At 41.7% G+C, this 18,341-nt stretch overlaps 1 protein-coding gene across 9 annotated transcripts in view; it reads left to right on the forward strand.

The window, feature by feature from the left end:
- Nucleotides 1-18,048, forward strand: part of Ccdc150 (coiled-coil domain containing 150) — a 98,632-nt gene extending 80,584 nt beyond the window's left edge. For 3 of the 9 annotated variants that reach the window (XM_021174009.2, XM_021173999.2, XM_029478860.1), the window contains 11 exons: nt 2,383-2,511; nt 4,039-4,208; nt 5,097-5,190; nt 6,095-6,264; nt 10,309-10,435; nt 13,745-13,939; nt 14,222-14,290; nt 14,375-14,536; nt 15,486-15,572; nt 17,234-17,353; nt 17,624-17,892. In XM_021174009.2, the coding sequence (XP_021029668.1) occupies nt 2,383-2,511; nt 4,039-4,208; nt 5,097-5,190; nt 6,095-6,264; nt 10,309-10,435; nt 13,745-13,939; nt 14,222-14,290; nt 14,375-14,536; nt 15,486-15,572; nt 17,234-17,353; nt 17,624-17,722 (1,422 nt within the window). In that variant the 3' untranslated portion in view covers nt 17,723-17,892. Of the gene's footprint in view, nt 1-2,382; nt 2,512-4,038; nt 4,209-5,096; nt 5,191-6,094; nt 6,265-10,308; nt 10,436-13,744; nt 13,940-14,221; nt 14,291-14,374; nt 14,537-15,485; nt 15,573-15,712; nt 15,852-17,080; nt 17,179-17,233; nt 17,354-17,623 lie in introns of those variants that run through there. The other 6 variants (XR_002378905.1, XR_002378901.2, XR_002378903.1 and 3 more) reach the window with 6 other exon arrangements.
- Nucleotides 18,049-18,341: the final 293 nt, after the last annotated feature.

Below are 18,341 nucleotides of genomic sequence, written 5' to 3' on the forward strand. Positions count from 1 at the left end.
TGGATTTCCTGGATGTTTTGAGTTAGGATCTTTTTGCATTTTGCATTTTCTTTGATTGTTGTGCTGATGTTCTCTGTGGAATCTTCTGCACCTGAGATTCTCTCTTCCATGTCTTGTATTCTGTTGCTGATGCTCACATCTATGGTTTTTTATTTCTTTCCTAGGATTTCTATTTCCAGAGTTGTCTCCCTTTGGGTTTTCTTCGTTGTTTCTACTTCCATTTTTAGATCTTGGATGGTTTTGTTCAATTCCATCCTGTTTTGGTTATGTTTTCCTTTAATTCTTTAAGGGATTATTGTGTTTCCTCTTTAAGGACTTCTACCTGTTTAGCAGTGTTCTTCTGTATTTCTTTAAGTGAGTTATCAATGCCCTTCTTAAAATCCTCTACCAGCATCATGAGATATGCTTTTAAATCCGGGTCTTGCTTTTGAGTGTGTTGGGGTATCCAGGACTTGCTGTGGTGGGCATACTAGGTTCTGATGATGCCCAGTGGTCTTGGTTTCTCTTAGTAAGATTCTTACGTTTGCCTTTCCCCATCTGGTAATCTCTGGTGTTAATATTCTAGCTGTCTCTGGCTGGAGCTTGATCCTCCTGTGATTCTGTTAGCCTCTGTCAGCACTCCTGCGAGTCCAACTCTCACCTGAGTCCCAGTGGTCAGAGCACTCTCTGCAGGCAAGCTCTCCTCTTGCAGGGAGGTTTGCACAGAAGTCTGGAGCTCAAATCCACCTCCTCATTCCTGGGGTCAGTCCTGGAATGAAGGCTTGAAGGGATCCTGTCCAAGAAACTCTGTTGATTCTGCTGCCCACCTATTCTCCTGCGTAGGCTGGTCTCAACGATCCAGAGATCCTGGGTGTGCTAGGGCCTGCCCATTTTGTGCCCAAAATGGCATGGGGCTAGAGCCACCAGAAGGAATCCCAGCCACTGGTCATGTAGGGTTCCTTTTTTCCTGTTCCTGCTGGCACAAGACCCTCTGGGATTCTTTGGAACAGATGTTGAGTTCCACTCCCCAGTGATCCCAAGATCCTGGCTATGCTAGGGCTCCTGATGTGTGGAGAGTCCTCTGGGGACCTTGGGACCCTCCGCTGGGTTTGTGCTGAAGATCTTGTTTTAAATTCTTAATGATCTGTAGAAATAGTGGAAGATAATGAATATTTAATTAGATAACTAGTCTTAATGGAAACACATGTAAACATCTCTGTTGTAACTCCTTATTCACTTTATGATTTAAATTTATGTTAGAACTTGTTGTGATTCTAAGCATTTTTTTTAAATGCTTATAATACCATGTGATGATATGTCCTGAAAAAGTACAAGAACTAGGAATGATGACAATAAGAGCAGAAGCAGAATGAGAAGCAGAGCAGAGCAGAGCAGAAGCAGAGCAGAGAGAGCAGGCAGGCTGCTTCTTACCATGAGATAGGTTTTTGCTTAACAGCAAGTTTCTTCTTACTGACAAGGACAGGGCTTTTTCCTCAATAAAAAGGTAGAAGGGTTTTTTTTTTTTTTTCTCTAAGCAATAAAATTGGAGCTTATTTTTCATCCAGAAAGCATGAGTTCTTTCTGCACTGGCACTTGCTCAATGAAACCTGCTCATGGCGGCATTTGCTCCACCTATCAAATATAAGTATAGGGGTGTGTGTGTGTGTGTGTGTGTGTGTGTGTGTGTGTCAGTATGTTGATGAGACAGATGGTTGGACCCACCAAAAAGATGAGAGTGTATATGAATGTGTGTGTATGCATATTTGCTTGAGTAGAAGTTTTTCTTTCTATGAGCCTGACTTTGTTTTCCTGGTTCGTTAAAAGTTAATTGCTCCAAGCCTCCCTCTCACCTGGCCATGGAGAGGTGAGGCTTCCAGGCAAGAGAAAAAGGAACCTTAACAATAAATCTTCTACTGATTTCCATATACCATCTGAATCTGTAATTAATATATGCCAATCAGCATATGTTAATTGCCAGAGAACTATAAAGCAGGTATATAAAGTATTAAGTTTTCCAGCGCTTACTGAAGCACAGAGAATTATAAACTAGATAATAAGAGAGGTAAAGAGTTGTTTCCCCAGCATTTAGTGAAGCACAGAATAGTTAGAGAGCTAAGAGGCTGGAGATGCTCAGTTCTTTGGCCTGCGTCTGATGCTGTATCCCACTGCAACCCGGTCCAGCCAGGGCAGGCCCCTGGAACCCCTGCTTACTCACTGATTTGATTGTTTAATATTTATACTATTTTGTAAAGGGATAAATAGCTAATGGAAGTGGGTTTATTTATTAGAGTGGGTATGCATATTTAATTTTTCATGTTTGTTTTATAAATTTTTGTGCCTTATTACACTCACTGGTTTGTTGTGCTTCAGAATGTTATGCATTCTTTCCTTTTTCCTTCCAAGATGAAATCTATTCTTGGGAAAAATGAGGAAGAACTGGCCCAAGCAGTGAAGTGTCGAGATGCTGCCCTGAAAGAGAGCCAGAAGTTGAAAGGGGACCTGAAGGCATTGGAGGACAGGGAGAGCAAGAAGGCAAGGCGCCCTCTCTGAAAGTCTCTCTCTGGCAGGGGCGCATGAAACCTGACAAGCCACATTCCCTAACTTCCTTTTCCCACTCATGAAAAGAGGAGATGTGATCAATGAAGGGTTAAAATTGTTCTAAATTTTTCTGTAATGACACACTATGACTACCCGAAGAGTCTGATTGTTTTCTGTTGAAGTCCATCTGATGGATGGATAGATAATGTAATCACCTCTGAGGGTCCTCTACTTACCTGTTTCTTTGAACATCTCTTGGCAAAGGGTATGACCATGTATCCCAGGCTGGTCTGAGAGTGTCGTAGTCCCTGGCCATGCCCTGACCCTGGGGCTGAGATTATGGCTTTTACTATCCTGCCCAGCCTCCTCTTTGCATTTAGTTAGTGTGATATGGCCTTGCTGTGAGACTTCACCTTAACAATGTTCCTGTGTGACTTAGCAGGAGCAGCAATCCCCTCCCAAACATCTTATAAAAATGTGTTTAGACATTTCATTAACACATTGTAATTGTGTGCACTGTATGACATTTTAATACATCTATAAACCTTGTAAGAATCATACCATACTTAGCATATCTGTCAGTTCAGATGTGTATGAGTCATCCTTTACGTTGAGAACATTTGATGTGTATATGACTAGGTACTTATTCTGTTTGTATATGAAACATTTAACTAATTCTTGGCAGATATGTTATCTTATTGTAATTTAAAACCATTAGCGTTTCCTCCTATCCAGTGGCACCACTGCACTGGGTAACTGTTCCGTGTCCGTCCTCTACCACCTTTCCTGGGCTCTAGCAATCACACTTTTCAACTTTGTTGAGATCAGGTTCTTAGCTTCCACATTTAAGTGAGCATATACATTATGTATCTTTCTATGCCTGAGTTATTTCAGTAAAGTCTAATGTCTGCCACTTCCACCCATGTTGCTACAAATAACAGAATTATGTTATTCTGTCTGAATACTATCCAATTATGTATGTGTGCCATATTTTTTTCTCTAATTCTATCATACCTTAAACTTCACACACACACAAACACACAATTTGTTGCTGTGTAGATGCATTGTGGAGGTGTCAGTGTTCTCCTTCCATCATATGGATCCCAGAGAGGGAGCTGAGGTCATCATGCTAAGTGGGCAGTGCTTTTACACTCTTAACCATCTTACCAGCCCACCTCAAGCTCCTTGACAGCCAGCCTTCTTACCACCTCTTGGAAGAGAGAGACCTATGGACATGATGCTTTAGTGGCTTCTCTTTTCATCCCAGTCTTCTGTCCTTAGATAAATTCAGATATGTTCGCTTCCTCTGAGCTCATCAGAAGACAGTTGAGCATACCTCTCCACGATCACCTCTGAACCATAGAAGCTGTTGGCCCAGTATGTTCACTTCATTGTGTGCTATGCTGTGGCAGTGGTCAGGAAGCTGCCACGTGGACGACATTTCTTCTTCTCAAAACACAGTAACTTAAACAAAAGTGAACCATGCTTTTCCCTTTTCTGTCTTGTTTCGTTTTCCTTTAGGTGGGAAACTTTCAGAGACAATTAGCAGAGGCTAAAGAAGACAACTGCAAAGTTACAATCATGCTGGAAAACGTGCTGGCTTCTCACAGTAAGATGCAGGGAGCCCTGGAGAAAGTCCAGATAGAGCTCGGGCGGAGGGATTCAGAGATCGCAGGCCTCAAGAAGGAAAGGTACTGCATTTCTGTTTTCAGCCATGTTGAGGAGAACATGAAGTCTCTTGAGTATCACGCACTTTGAAAAACTATTAAAATGGTGTTTGAAGAACTAGCAGGTTAGCTAAATCTGCAGTTAGAAAGCTTTTCAAAAAGTCCAAGTTGCCCCTGTTAGAGTAGCATGAAATGTGTCCTTGAAGTTTGTGGACTTTTAACATGGCCACCTTCCGCACCATTCAGGCCAAATGGCAAGATTAATAATTATCTTAGGTTAATCAGCCTGAGAATTACTTTTAGCTGTGTTTAATTACTGGACTTGATTGAATTATATAAAATGACAAACAATAAAAAATAAAAGTTACATTTAATATTTCTTTTGTGCTAAGAAAAAATGGTCTGAGGCTGATAGTACGTCTGGAGTAATTGTGTATATTCCAGTTCATATTACTTCTATGTTATGAGAAAGCAAGTGAGTTGTATTTTACCCACTGTACTTATCTTTACTTTGTGTATTATAAATGTGTTCTCTAGTACATTAACCTTTTCAAATGCAAGATAGTAATATGTAAAATATTGTTTGCTTACCGTAATACATCTTGGTGTAGCTGTTATATTTAGAAGCAAAAATCTCAACCATAGGCCAAACCTTACCAAGCTGGTAAAACTGCCAAGCCAGAAATCAGTCAAAAAAATTGATTCATAGCCTTATAAGTAAGCGTGATTGAGTCCCACATGAGACAGTGTTGTAATTCCTTAGGAGCCTTTCTTGCCCTGAAGACGAAGCATGTGTGACTGCTAATAATGCAGCCCAAGCTTCCAGAACAAAAGCATCCCTGGGACCTGACACATGATACCATCATCCCTGTGCCCTCCTTTACAGTCACTTCTTGTGCTTTCTATTTTTAGGTCTCTAAATCAACAAAGAGTACAGAAGCTTGAAGCGGAAGTAGACCAGTGGCAGGCCAGGATGCTGATTGTGGAGGCCCAGCACAGCAGTGAGGTAGTTAGAGCTGCAACACCAGTCTGTTCAGTTCTGTTGTGACCTTAGGTACTAGAAAGATGAAACGAAATGGAGAAGGCTCCTTTTCACTAAGAACTCTGACAGTGACATATTTATGAATAGGAAATGGGTAATTGCGTAATTTTGACTGATTTTTTTTGTCTTCTGTTATCCACATTCTTCTCATTTATTAATGCACAGTTTATTTCGGGAGTTAAATGATTTAGAAAATAATGTATAATCTCAAAGGTAGCTGGCAACCCTGTTAATGAGAAGGCATGTGCATACGTGGGTGCCCACAAAGTATGTATCCACACATTTATAGAAAGCATAAATAAGCCTTTTAATGTTTATTTGGAGGCCAGAGTACTTGTGTACTCTGTGTGGATCACGTGTGTGTGAAGGTCATATGGCAAATTGTGGGACGCCATTTTCTCCTATGGGTACAAGTGACTGAACTGAAGGCAGCAGGCTGGGTGGCAGGTGCCTTCTCCTACTGAGACTTCTCATTAGCCCTCAAACAAGCCTGGTTTGGAAGAGTAGACAAGGAATAGTTGCCAGTTTTTAAATGCCTAGAGAATGAGACCAGAGGATAGAATCAGTAAGAGGATAATTTAACTGATGAAACTCTAATGTAAGGCTCTAATGTAGGCTAATGTAAGCTAGCTTTATTCTCTCATGCTCTCTGATCTCCAATGGAACTGCCTTCTGAAAGTGGTGTTGGTGATTGTGTGTGTGTGTGTGTGTGTGTGTGTGTGTGTGTGTGGTATGTGTGTGATGGTTTACCATAGTGTTTGCTCCTAGTTCTGACTGATCATTTCAATGGCACTTACAGCCAAAGTCTAAGGAGTAAAGACTGGCCTACTGACAGCCCTGGACTCATGGGCACTCCTCTCTCTTTCAGATTGAGCCACTACAGAAGTCTCTAGATATAACTAGAGAAGACAACAGGAAACTGGCCATGAGCCTAGAGCAAGCTCTCCAGACAAATGGCCATCTGCAGTCAAAGCTTGATCACCTCCAAGAAAAACTGGAAAGCAAAGAGCGTGAGCGGCAGAGTCTGGAAGCCTTTAAGTAAGGACAGTGGATTCCTAGTGAGGTGGGGGCAGCGCCTCTGGAGAGTGAGTGGCTGGCTCGGAGAAGCTAGTAAAGCCCTTTCTTTCTCTTGCATGAGCTGGTGCATCTGTCTCGGTCATTGAAAGCATCTAGGCATAGCTGAACAGCAGCCGGTAATAGCTGGCTGGAGCATGCCTAAATGACTCTCCTTTTCAGTTCTTTGCCCATTATCAAGCTGATTCTTCATGAGAAGTTAACCCAAACTTAAAGACTACTTCAAAGGACACTCATATGTTTCTCCCAAGCTCAAGCTATCCTTTTAAAGCATTATTAGAGCCAGGTATGGAAGCACACACTGGTAGTTTCAGTCCTTAGAAGGCTGAGGCAGGAAGATCATGAACTTGAAGCCAGCCTGAGTTACATAGTAAGATTCTATCTCAAAAAAAAAGTGATGGCTGAGAGAGATGGCTCAGTGGGTAGAGGCACTTATGTGGGTCAGGTGACCTGAGTTCAATACCCAGTCCTACAAGGCAGCAAGAGAGTGAACTCCAAAGGGTTGTCCCGGGACATGGCACACACACACACACGTAAATAAAAATTAAGGAAACCAAAATAAATAATATAGATTTGGACAAGGAATCCCAGGAGTCTGACTGGGTGTAACTCATCAGAAATGGAACAACCACATCTAAGCAGATGATAGGCCATGGATCATTTTTAGTTTTTATCTGAACTTGATTATATCAAACCATGAAAGTTTTATTACAAACAGTATTGCAGTAAATATGATTTAGACACTAGTATCACTGGAAACACATGTAGAACCTTATTCTTGTCACTAATTGTACAGTCAATGTAGGGTCAGGGCAGAAGCTAAGGCAAAGGAGGAAGGTACTTTCCATATATGCAGTCTGTGCAAGTTTTACTTTACATTTTACAAACTGTACAGCCACAAGGCTGTGTGGTGTTGGCTAAAACAATATGGTGTTTGTATAGTAGCGGGAATAATCGTTTAAAAAACTTATCCAAGTCAGATAACTGTTGCCTACTGAGTCATTCTTAACCCTGAATATCCTGTAAATTCTGCAGGTACTGTTTGTTTTTATATTTATTAGTTTGGTTTGCCCTCTTCAGGTTTGTTTGTTTTTATTTTACCTGTTTATATCTTTTTCTCCTTTCTTTTTTTTTTTCTAACAAGAGAATACAAGAAAGGATGTAGATTTGGGTAGGTAAGAAGCAGGTTGATATGGGAAGAATTGAGGGAGGGGAACCATAATCAAAATATATGAAAAATATTTTTAGTCTTACAAAACATAAAGTATAATCCCTCTCACAACAGCTAAAAGGATTATTGCAAGGGTCAATGACAAGAAAAGAATAAGGTGAGACTCATTTGCTTCAAAAATGTTTCTTTACCTACCACTTATAGCTGGTATTTTCATCAAAGAGAAATCCTACCTCACTTGAAGCTTGCCAACCTCTTGACATTGTGCAAATTTGTACCAATTTAGGTACATACTTAGGAAGAAAGATAAAGCCTAGGAGATTACGTTTTAGACTCATTGGTTTTGAGGAAGAATTATGAGAGGATACAAGTCTAGCTCTAAATAGAGGTCACAGTCTGGATTCATCTTTACAAAGATGAGAGCTAATGTACTGAAGTGTGTTGTTTTCCATGCAAAAGTATAGGTAGAACCAAGGTCAGGGCGTGGCACTATGTCAAGGAGAAGAAAAAGGACAGAGAAGGAGCCATTGGCCTTGCAGCTGCTATCTACTGAGCATCTGCAGATGGTTCGTTTCTGTAGCTCTAGTTTACACAGAATAAGAATAGTCTAGATCTGGAAAATTCCTGATTGTATAGAAGCAAAACTTGGCTGAAGATGGATGGCAGGCAGGCAGTGAGAAGATGAAGGCTCGGGGCTCTGCGTGAAGGAGTATTGCTGCTGCTTGCCTTCCTGGCTCTGTGCTGAGAGCTGGACTCTGTCCCATGGGTAGAGAGAAGGGCCCCACTAAACTTGGAGAAAATCAAGAGGAAAAGGGTTGTTGTTGGGTTTGACACTAGGCGAGTATAGCTCACTGAACCAGAAGACTGTTTCAGGAGCTAACAATGGATGGTCTCCTCAGGAGAAAACAAGAGCAGGCTAAATAAGTTTTAAAGACCTCTATTCTAGGCAGCCCATAATTAACAACACTATGCTATGCATGCAAACCTCTGTTTGAATAGATGTCACATTGAGTGTTCCTTCTACAATAAAAAGAAAAACTGAAGCTCATATCTACACAAGTGGCAGCAGGAATGGAAGCCCGAGGGGAAGAATAAATTAAAAGTTAACTTAAGGGCTGGTGATGGCTCAACAGGTAAAGGCTCTTGCTGTCAAGCTTGACAACCTAAGTGTAGTCCCTGGGACACAAATGGTAGAACAGAATGGAATCCTGCAAGTTATACACTGGCCTCCACATCACACATACACGTGCACGCGCACACACACATGCACACACATGCACACATACACTTATTTATTAAATAAATATTTAAAAATGAAAATTGTTTTAAAGTTAATCTAAGCATAAATTAAATTGGAATTAATGTAAAGTTAGAATTTGAGCTTTAGATTTAAATGATGACAATGATAATGACTGACACGGAGGCTGACGCTCACTGTGTGCTTGTACTGGGCACTATACTAAACACTTCCCTAATACCAACTAGGGTCATATGATGGCCAACACTGCTATCCCCATAGATAAGAAAATGGGGGAGGAAGATGGCATTCCTACCCAAGATCAGATACCATACTGCTGGAGCTCAGGTTTGCAGTCAGTCAGAGGCAGCAGAGTGGAACTCATTATCTCAATCACATAACAAACAAAATAGAAAATCAAAATATAATATGTAATATATATATAATAGTTTTCTTCCACATATGTGTCTATATGTATATAAATATATTTTGTGGTGACTATGGTGTGAAAGGTGTGGGAGGCTATAGTAACAAGACATAATTATTTCACTAATGACTTCAGAGAGTCCCATCCCTTTATGTTATGTCACTAGGAAACTATCATTGGGCAGTGAGCTGGCTCACTAGGTAGAAGGGTTTGCCATGGAGGCTGATGACTTGAGAATCAAATCCTGCAGGTTGTCCTCTGACACTGCATGTGCACATACATGTGCATGTGCATACGTGCGCACAGACAAATATATAAATAAAATTTTGAAATATATAATATTTGAAAGAAAAGATAGCAGCATGTTATTGAGATGATGTAGTAAAATTCTCTGTTAGGACCCCTGTGTGGGCCAGAGCTGAGAGTGGAGTTAAAGTTAGCCTTTAGGTCTCCTCAGCATGCCAGCCAGGTGGACACACAGAGTCCATTAGCAGAGGTGTTTCTAGAAGCATGCAGGGAACATGGATACATCATCCAGACACAGAAAAGATGCTGAGAGAAGGAAGAGAGGATTGCGAGCAAGGCAGCCGCCTACTGCTGTTGGTCACACAGCAGAACCACTCCCTGAGTCACCCCCACCTGATCAGTCTTAAGGCCACAAGGAGTCACGGATTAAGTCTGTTGGTGTGGAACTTTTCATTTGTCCTTGGAAGAGTAAAAAGCTATAAATGCCACACACATTCTGCTTACCTTTTCAAGGAATTCTATCATTTTCAGAAGCCTAATCATGGATATTGACCAAAGAGCCCAAACTAAGAATGCTGAACAGATGAAAGGTTCTCACTTAAGAAAAAGAAACGATATAGTTTAAGCCTAGAGAATAAGTGACTGATATCAAGCACGACAGAACAAAGCAGTCATCTTTTAGGTGTGACTGTCTACTCTCCTGTTTTTCTGAATGCTTTTCCCACTTTGGTTGAATCCTTTTATACAGAGGTGGGCTTGGATTTTACACTGCCAGCAACCCATTGCTTTTTCCTTGGTTTTGAGCTCTATCCATGAGGCTGCTCATTTATAAGTCTCAGGTTGTTTAGAGGGCTGACATTCTCTTGAAAACCCTTCTTAATTCTTTAGATGATTTTTAAAGTGAATTTATTGTTTCCTTCAAAACAGAGAGCAGGTTGCTGAGGAATCCAAAGTAGAAGCAGAATTGCATGCAGAGCGCATTGAAGCTCTGAGGAAGCAGTTTCAAACCGAAAGAGAGACTGCAAAGAAAGCATCACAGAGGGAAGTGTCTGAGGTATGGGGCCATTTGAGAAAGAGGAGTGCCTCCTAGGAAGGTCCCCAGCAGAGCAGGTACAGAGGGCCTGCACTTGTCTTAGCTGTTCTGGTCCCTCTGCTCAGCAAGCCAGATGTGCTGCAGCCACCTCTCCTTGCACAGCAACACTGACAAGAAAGCAGTCTGGTGACACACACAGTTCCCTGCCAGGCAGGGGGCTGCCTTAAGGAACTTTCCTATCAGAGGTATGAGATGATTGCCTGCCTTCTGACAGATCTACTCACTGTCTCCTCAGTGTGTCTGTCTCCCCATCTACTGTGTAGCCACCATCTCCAGAGAGGCACACTCAACAGCAGTAGAAGGGCTGGGAATATAGCTTAGTTGGTAGAAAGCTTGCCCAGCTACACAGAGCTATGGCTTCCATCTCTAACTGCACACAATTCAAGCATTGTGGTCAGAAGTTCAAGGTCCTCTTCAGCTACATATTAAGTTCAAAGTCAGCCTAGGCTTTGTGAGACCTTGTGTTAAACAAAAAAAAAAAAAAAAAAAAAAAAAAAAAAAAAAAAAAAAAAAAAAAAAAAACAAAAGCAAAAAGAGCTGTAAAAGATGTGACTCATGCTGTGTGCATGAGCCAAATAACCCTTGTGACTGCCACTCTCGACATGAGAAAAAATGCAAGGCCTCAGAGAGGTGTTCTTGGATAACTAGAGGCAGTGTGCAGCTCTGAAGGAATTCAAAGTAAGAAAAAAAGTCATTTTAGACTAGTTGAGGGCTAGAAGGCAGGAAACAAAGCATAGCTTTGAGTCTCACAGAGACACTGGGCTAGGCCCTCTTATGCAGCCTGGCCAAAGCTGAGCTACATAAGAGAAAGCCAAGTTACCTCAGAGGAACCTGCCTGATCTCATGGCCGTGTCTACTAGATCACTGGAAGTGAACTGTTAGGAAAAACTCGAGCACTCTAGGTTCTAAACTGAGGATTGTACAGAACTTGTTCTGATTTCAGTAGAAAGTAAGGGAGAATAAAGAGAAACTATTATCGCAACATAGTAGTTGAAAATCAGGGCCAAGTAAAATGGTTCTGTTGAAAAGGGACAATTAAGTCAAAAGGCTATTTTAAAGGAGGAATAAACATATTAACTGTAATATCATGAACATTGAAGGGAAGGTATTAATTTTTTGTGTGCTTTTATTTGGTTTCAGTTTGGGGGATTATGGTTTTATTTTGTTTTCTTGGTTTTGAAGGGTGTTAGGTTTTGTTGTGTATTAATTTTTGTTTACAAAGAAATTTAAAGTTGGGTGGATAGGAACAGAGAGATCTGGAAGGACTTGAGGGAGGAGAAGAATATCAAAATATATTTAAATTTAAAAATCTGTTTTAAATAATAAAAATTATTCTAGACATACTAAACACAAACATGGCTTGAGATGGATTATGTCTTACTAAGTTTATCACATGTAGTAGTTGTGGACAGATAAACTTTACAAGTTAACTTCAGTTAATAATACTTTAAACAAAAGTTTTGTGAACTCAGAACCACTGTATAAATATCTTATAAAAAGCAAGGTCTAGGGGCTGGAGAGATGCCTCAGCGGTTAAGAGAACTGACTGCTCTTCCGAAGGTCCTGAGTTCAATTCCCAGCAACCACATGGTGGCTCACAACCATCAGTAACAAGATCTGGCGCCCTCTTCTGGAGTGTCTGAAGACAGCTACAGTGTACTTACATATAATAAATAAAAAAAAAAATCTTTAAAAAAAAAAAAAAGCAAGGTCTATAGGACACAAACAGGTGTCCTGGATGTAAAAAGCAACCGTTAGTTAGAGCTCATGGCTCAGAAAACATTTTCTAATGGAATCCTGGGGCTGGAGAGATGGCATAGACGTTAAGAGTACTTGTTGATCTTGCAGAGGACCAGAAATAAATTCCTGGTATGCATATGGTGGCTTGCAGCCTCCCCAGAATTCCAGTTTCGGGAGATCCAGTGCCCTCTCTGATCTTATTGGGAATGAGGCACACCCATGGTATGCATACACATAGGCAAACAGAATAATCATACACATAAATAAATCTAAAATTAAAAACCCGAAGCCATAAAGGAAACATCTGTGATAATGGCGAGTATGTGAGGAAACCTGGCAACAGAGTGTGCCCGTGGTGAGAAGCACGGATGTGACCTGAGCATTGCTGAGCCTCAGCCCTGCTTGTATCAGCCATGTAGTCATTGTCTCTAAGTGACTTGACTTCTGGATCCATTCCCTCTGTCGTAAAAGCAAGGTCATCACAAGTACTCCTCATGTTTGTTTAAAGAATTAAACTGTAATAAGCATCTGGCAAACCCGCCTAGAGATTAGTGTCAGCCTGCACTGAGGTAGCCGAGGGGAGCCTCATGGGACCGAGCGGTGCAACAGAAGAGGTGGGGACCGTTAAGATCTAAAGAAGGGACTCCTGTGTGAGAGCCAGGACAGGAAGCCTGTACTGCATGCGCCTGTCACCCTCCTCAGCCCTCCTCTTTAAAAAGCTTGTGAATTACCATACAAATGTACTTTGCACGTCACAGTCAAGAAACCTCAAAACGTAAATTTTGGCAAATCCCTTAAGCCTCAGCTCTTAAAAATAAATTCAGTTCAGAGCTCTGCAGCAAATGACACAGAAAGGAAAACACTATGCTGGGGTGGGGACCAGGACAGTGTAAACTCATTCATTGTCATAGTGCTTTTGCATGAGACAAAAGTGTTAAAATGCTTTCCCAGCAAGAAGCAATACCATAGAATAACATGCAGTGCTAGTGAGCACTGGCCAAGTGTGTGTGAGCCACACGGGCTGTGACAGCAAGGAAGGAGTTACAGCATGGCAGTGACCACAGAGCAGAGGCAGTGCAGTGGGGGCCCTGCTTCCTTTTTAGGTGCTCCACGTAGTTTTCAGTTGACCAGGCTGAGGCTTGTGGAGGTTACCTGTAGAAACCAACATGTAGGTGGTGAAGCTGAGGCTGGAAGGTACTCTCTCCACAGCCTTGCTCACAAGATGCAGCTCATGACTACAAGTTCACTCACATTCTTCATCTAAAGTCTTAGTTCCTCTCAAATGTTTAAAACTATGAAAATTGACTTGTGCTTTATAAATCTGCATAATCAGAAACCATACATTGTATCACTCTCTTATTATTTACGTGTTTAAGTAAAAGCATGCGCTCTGTAAGAGCAGCTGGTTCTCTCCACTGCGGAGCCACCTCCCAGGCCTCCCTCTCTGTCAATACAGGAACAAACCCAAATGCCTCTTCCTGGATAGTAGGTGAAAGTCGTTCCTTCCCTCTTGTTCCTTTGTCTCCTCAGCTGAAGAAAGCTCTTGACGAAGCCAACTTCAGATCGGTGGAAGTGTCCCGGGCAAACCGAGAGCTACGACACAAAGCTACGGAGCTGGAAAAAGTGGTGAACAGTAACAAGGAAAAACTCAAGAACCAAAGGGCCCAAATAAAGCTGCACTTGTCAGCCAAGGCAAACAACGCACAGAACGTGGAGAGGATGAAGGTTGTGGGAGAGCCTGACCCTGTTCCTCCCCGCTTCGGCGTATTGGGAGAGTCCGGGCAGCTGGGATATCTGGGAGTTGTTTTAGCACCCTGGCAGCGGCTGGGTTTTCCGGGAAGTGGGCAGGTTACGTCTGTGGCGTCATCTCTGCTTTGGTGGCGACCCTGCTATTACCAGTGGGCTAGATAGGAAGTAGAATCCAGCAGAAACTGAAAACTTCTCAATCACTCAGACCAACTTCATCTACTGATCATCTTTTTATGTTATTTTTGTATTTACTCCCAGCAAATAGAAATGGAATTGAGGCAAATGGAGATAATTAAGGATCAATATCAGAAAAAGAACTATGAACAGGTAAAATATGATTCCCCAAAACTCTATTCACGATTAATGTAAAATTCTAACATGTTCACCATGTTCCTCCCCTTTTCCTAACAGTCCTTGAGCATCCAGAGATTTGTATCTGAGATGAATACCCTGCAGAAAGAGATGGAGCTCTTAGCTAAGAGCCAGTATGAGACCTCAGCGAGAAATAAACAGCAGGAGCTGAGACTAGTGACTGAGCGAAAAGTGAGGCTGGAACTAGAAAATCGGTGCAAGGTATGGACTTTTTAAGATTCCTCACAACAGTTATTAGCAAGTTCCTGTGCCTAAATCCAGTGAGAAGGCACTTACATTTTCCTAGACTCACTCTATAGAAGAAATACATCCATAAATGGTATACTAATTCCTTTCCTCACTGTAGCAGCAAAAATACCTGACACAAAGAAAGGTTTATGTCAGACCGTGGCTCCTAGATTTCAGGTCCCAGTTCCTGGCTCTGTTGATCCTGGACCCGAGTTGTGACAGGACATCATGAGAAGACTGACATGTATAGGAGGAGCGTGTCCCAGTAGAGGGGACTAGGACCAGGATATCCTTCAGATACCTCCAGTAACCAGCTAGCCCCCACTCAGTAACGTGTCTGCCACCTTCCAAAATAAAACTCTTAACTAAAGATTAAGCAGCTAGCATTTGAACCTTTTGAAGGACACTCCATACTGAAATCATGGTAGTCTGGGATATGATGTTTGCTTTTATAAAACAACTAGAGCTTCCATGTGCACTGGACTTCTTAGTCTTCTAGATTTTCAGCTCTAGGTTGTTCTCTGCAGAGAGAATGTGCTTGTTGCTGCCACCGGAATCTTAGCTATTCCTAACTAACAGAAAGTGTAAAGCTAAAAATAAACTTGAGGAGACCAGTGAGCTCCTCCTACCTTCTAAAAACCATGAAAGGGTCTCTTTATTTAAGGAAGAAAGACAGAGGGGGGGGGGCCGAGAGACAGACAGAGAGATAGACAGAGAGATTACTTAATTTCTCCCAGAAGAATCCATAAACCAAAACCAAACATTTTATGTAGACTATAGATTACATTGTATGAATATACAAAATAGAAGTTCAAAAGTGCCCCATCTTATTTTCATGACCTAATCACCATATTAGAAATTTGAAGCATTTTGGTTCTATATGGCGTACTGGAAGTTTGTTAAAAATCTGTCACATGTTTAGGAATTGGAAGAAACTATCAGACACCTGAAGAGATGTAAAGAAGCAACAGAAAATAAACTAAAAGAAGCCAGCGTGGAGTCCGAGCAGGTGAGCCAGGCCTAGGCACTTAGAGAAATCCAGCCAGCCATCCTAAAGCACAGAGTGCTGTTAAGTCTGCCACTGATAGAGTTGTCCGGAGTGCAGCAGGCAAGGCCAGCACTTCACTAAGCTTCATCTTTCCCGTCAAGAATTTCAGTTAGGATTCTGTGTCCTGATGATAGAGAACGAACGCGAGAAGATTAATGAACTCTGAAGTTCAATTGCATACTTCTAAACAGAAGGAGAAAGCAGCAAGGCGTGGATCTAACGAGTGCTGCTTGACGCCCTGTGAGTTCCCTGGCCCCCAGGTCTTGGCTAGATTTACAGTAGCAGACATGAGTGTGCCTTCTGGAGAACAGGCCTCACATCTAATCAGAAAGCGGTTGGTTATCACTAACATTCACGCCACTACTCTTACCCATCTAAAACCTGGGAGCTGCAGTAATGACCAGCCTCACACATATGTTCATGGATGGTATAGTGGCATGTAAAGGAGATTCTTAAAGTATCACAATAACATTACTGTCAATTTGTCGTTTGTTCCTGTCCTGCCCATTAAGTTACATGATGATATAACCTTATTAAGAAAAGGACTCTTAATCCCATGTTTGAGTGCCAACTAGGACACTTTCTGTATGCCCTTAGTAAAGTTACATTTACTCTCATTTTCAAGTATGTGTATGCACATGCCTGCATGTTCACATATAGAGGCACTTGTGCATGAGTGTGAGCATGCATGTAGAGGCCAGAGGATGACCTTGGGTATCCTCGGGTACCACCCACCCCCTCCTTTTTTTTGAGACAGGGTCTCTTATTGGACTAGAACTCACCAGCTAGACTAGGCCAGCTATCCAGCAAGTCCCAGGGATCTGCTCGTCTCCTCCTCCCTGGCTCTGGGATTACAAGGACATGCCACGACACCCAGACGGTTTTTAATGGGGGTTCTGAGGAGCAAACTGAGGTCCTCATTCATACACAACAAGCACTTTACCCAGTGATCCACCTCCTGGCCTGTGCTTGCTTTCTGTGAACTGTCTGTTGTCTACAAATTAAGTCCACTAGTCAATGCCCACTACTATCTTATTCTAATCGATTTGTTTTAGTAAGTTTCAATGCCAGTTCCCTCTCATTTGCCATACAATAAAAAGTGTGATTTATGAAGCCATTTCAGCATTTTTCCCTGTACTTCTGTTTTATTGTTTTGTTTTGTTTTGTTTTAAAAAAGCACCTGGAGAAAGGTTGGGTTGGGTTAGGTTTAGAGAGTGAAGTTGTTGTTATCAGGTTGTACCCAATATACCTGGAAAAAAATTTGTAGTTCCTAAAAAGTTAAATTACATCAAAGGAGCGCAATCCTCTTACCTTACTAGAGCATGCCGACAAGCCAGCCTTGCTGATATCAGAAAGCTACTTGGCAGCACACGTTTGCTGAGACCTAGTCTGCCAATGCCTTGCTAGGTGTAGGAAAGCCAGGGAGCTCTGACAAGTAGATAGCAGGAGCCTGCATGTGTCCTTTACAGTCTCACCCAGAGAGTACTCCCTCAGAATGATGGCTGTCAGTACACTGTACAAACATTGCAAGGAACCCATGGGAGAATCTGAGTCTTCTGATGGCAAGGTACAAATCTCCCAGACCCGAGCACAAAAGAACTTGTGGCTGTTTCTGTGTTCAGATAACAGCTAATCTGGAAGAGGCTCACCGCTGGTTTAAATGCAGGTTCGATGGATTACAACTTGAGCTGACAAAAAACCGGTTGCAGAGGCTTCCCCGGGAAGACAGGTGGCTGGAAGAGGTGAGGCTTATATGGTTATAAAGAAATTTGAGATTTTCCTTCTCTGCTTCTCTGCTTGCTTCTCTGCTCCAAACTACAGAAGCCTTCTCACTGTCTAGTTGTCTGTACTCGACAACTGCTAGGAAACCAATGGATAAGTTTTTCACCTTTCCCAAACTATCTATATCAAAACTACCTATCTGAATGTAGATATGATGTAAAGGAGGGCAACAGGCTCTAAACACTATGGGTTCACAGCAGACAAGAGTTGGGTGTTATTTTTCTCTACAGAATCAAGATAAGATGCATAATGTTGCAACCAGCCAATCTGTTCTACATCGATGGGAAACTAAACAGAAGTACCATTCTGACACAGAGAGGAAGAAGTGACCTTGACACAGGAGTCTCCTCCATAGAAGCTATTCTTCTGGCCAGCAAGTGGGGCTGGCCTGTTTCTACATTAGAAGACCATGATGTGTGTGAAGGTTTTGGGCTTTGCCCTTTATGAACTCTTTTCTATTACTGCAGAACCAACCCATCTCTTTGTCCCTTTCCCTATTTTCTTCCAAATAAATTTAAACTAGTTTGTTTTATGATAGTAGATGTGTCACATGGTATTTGCTGTTTTCAGGAACAATTTAGTGTTGTGTGAAATGGCCACAGTAAGATGTTCTAGATGAATTTTTATGATGGTCTCTGGAAATAAAATTATTTGTAAAAATAGTAGACTCCTCTCTATACCTTCTACACACACACACACACACACACACACACACACACTCACACTCTCACACTTTTGAGATACCACATGTCAAAGACTATATTTACAGCCACATTGGTCACTAAAATGTTGTTTACTAAATACAGGAGTCTGCACTATTCCAGTAGCCTGACAGGTAAGTATGGCTCCTTTTCACACTAATAAGGAGCAACGTGAGCTTTATATTTGTTATTTCAATATTAAATGGTGGTTTTGGTAATCTATACTTGACATATATAATGGACTGGC

The sequence above is a fragment of the Mus caroli genome, chromosome 1 (genome assembly GCF_900094665.2).
Source record: "Mus caroli chromosome 1, CAROLI_EIJ_v1.1, whole genome shotgun sequence".
NCBI classification, from domain to species: Eukaryota; Metazoa; Chordata; class Mammalia; order Rodentia; family Muridae; genus Mus; species Mus caroli.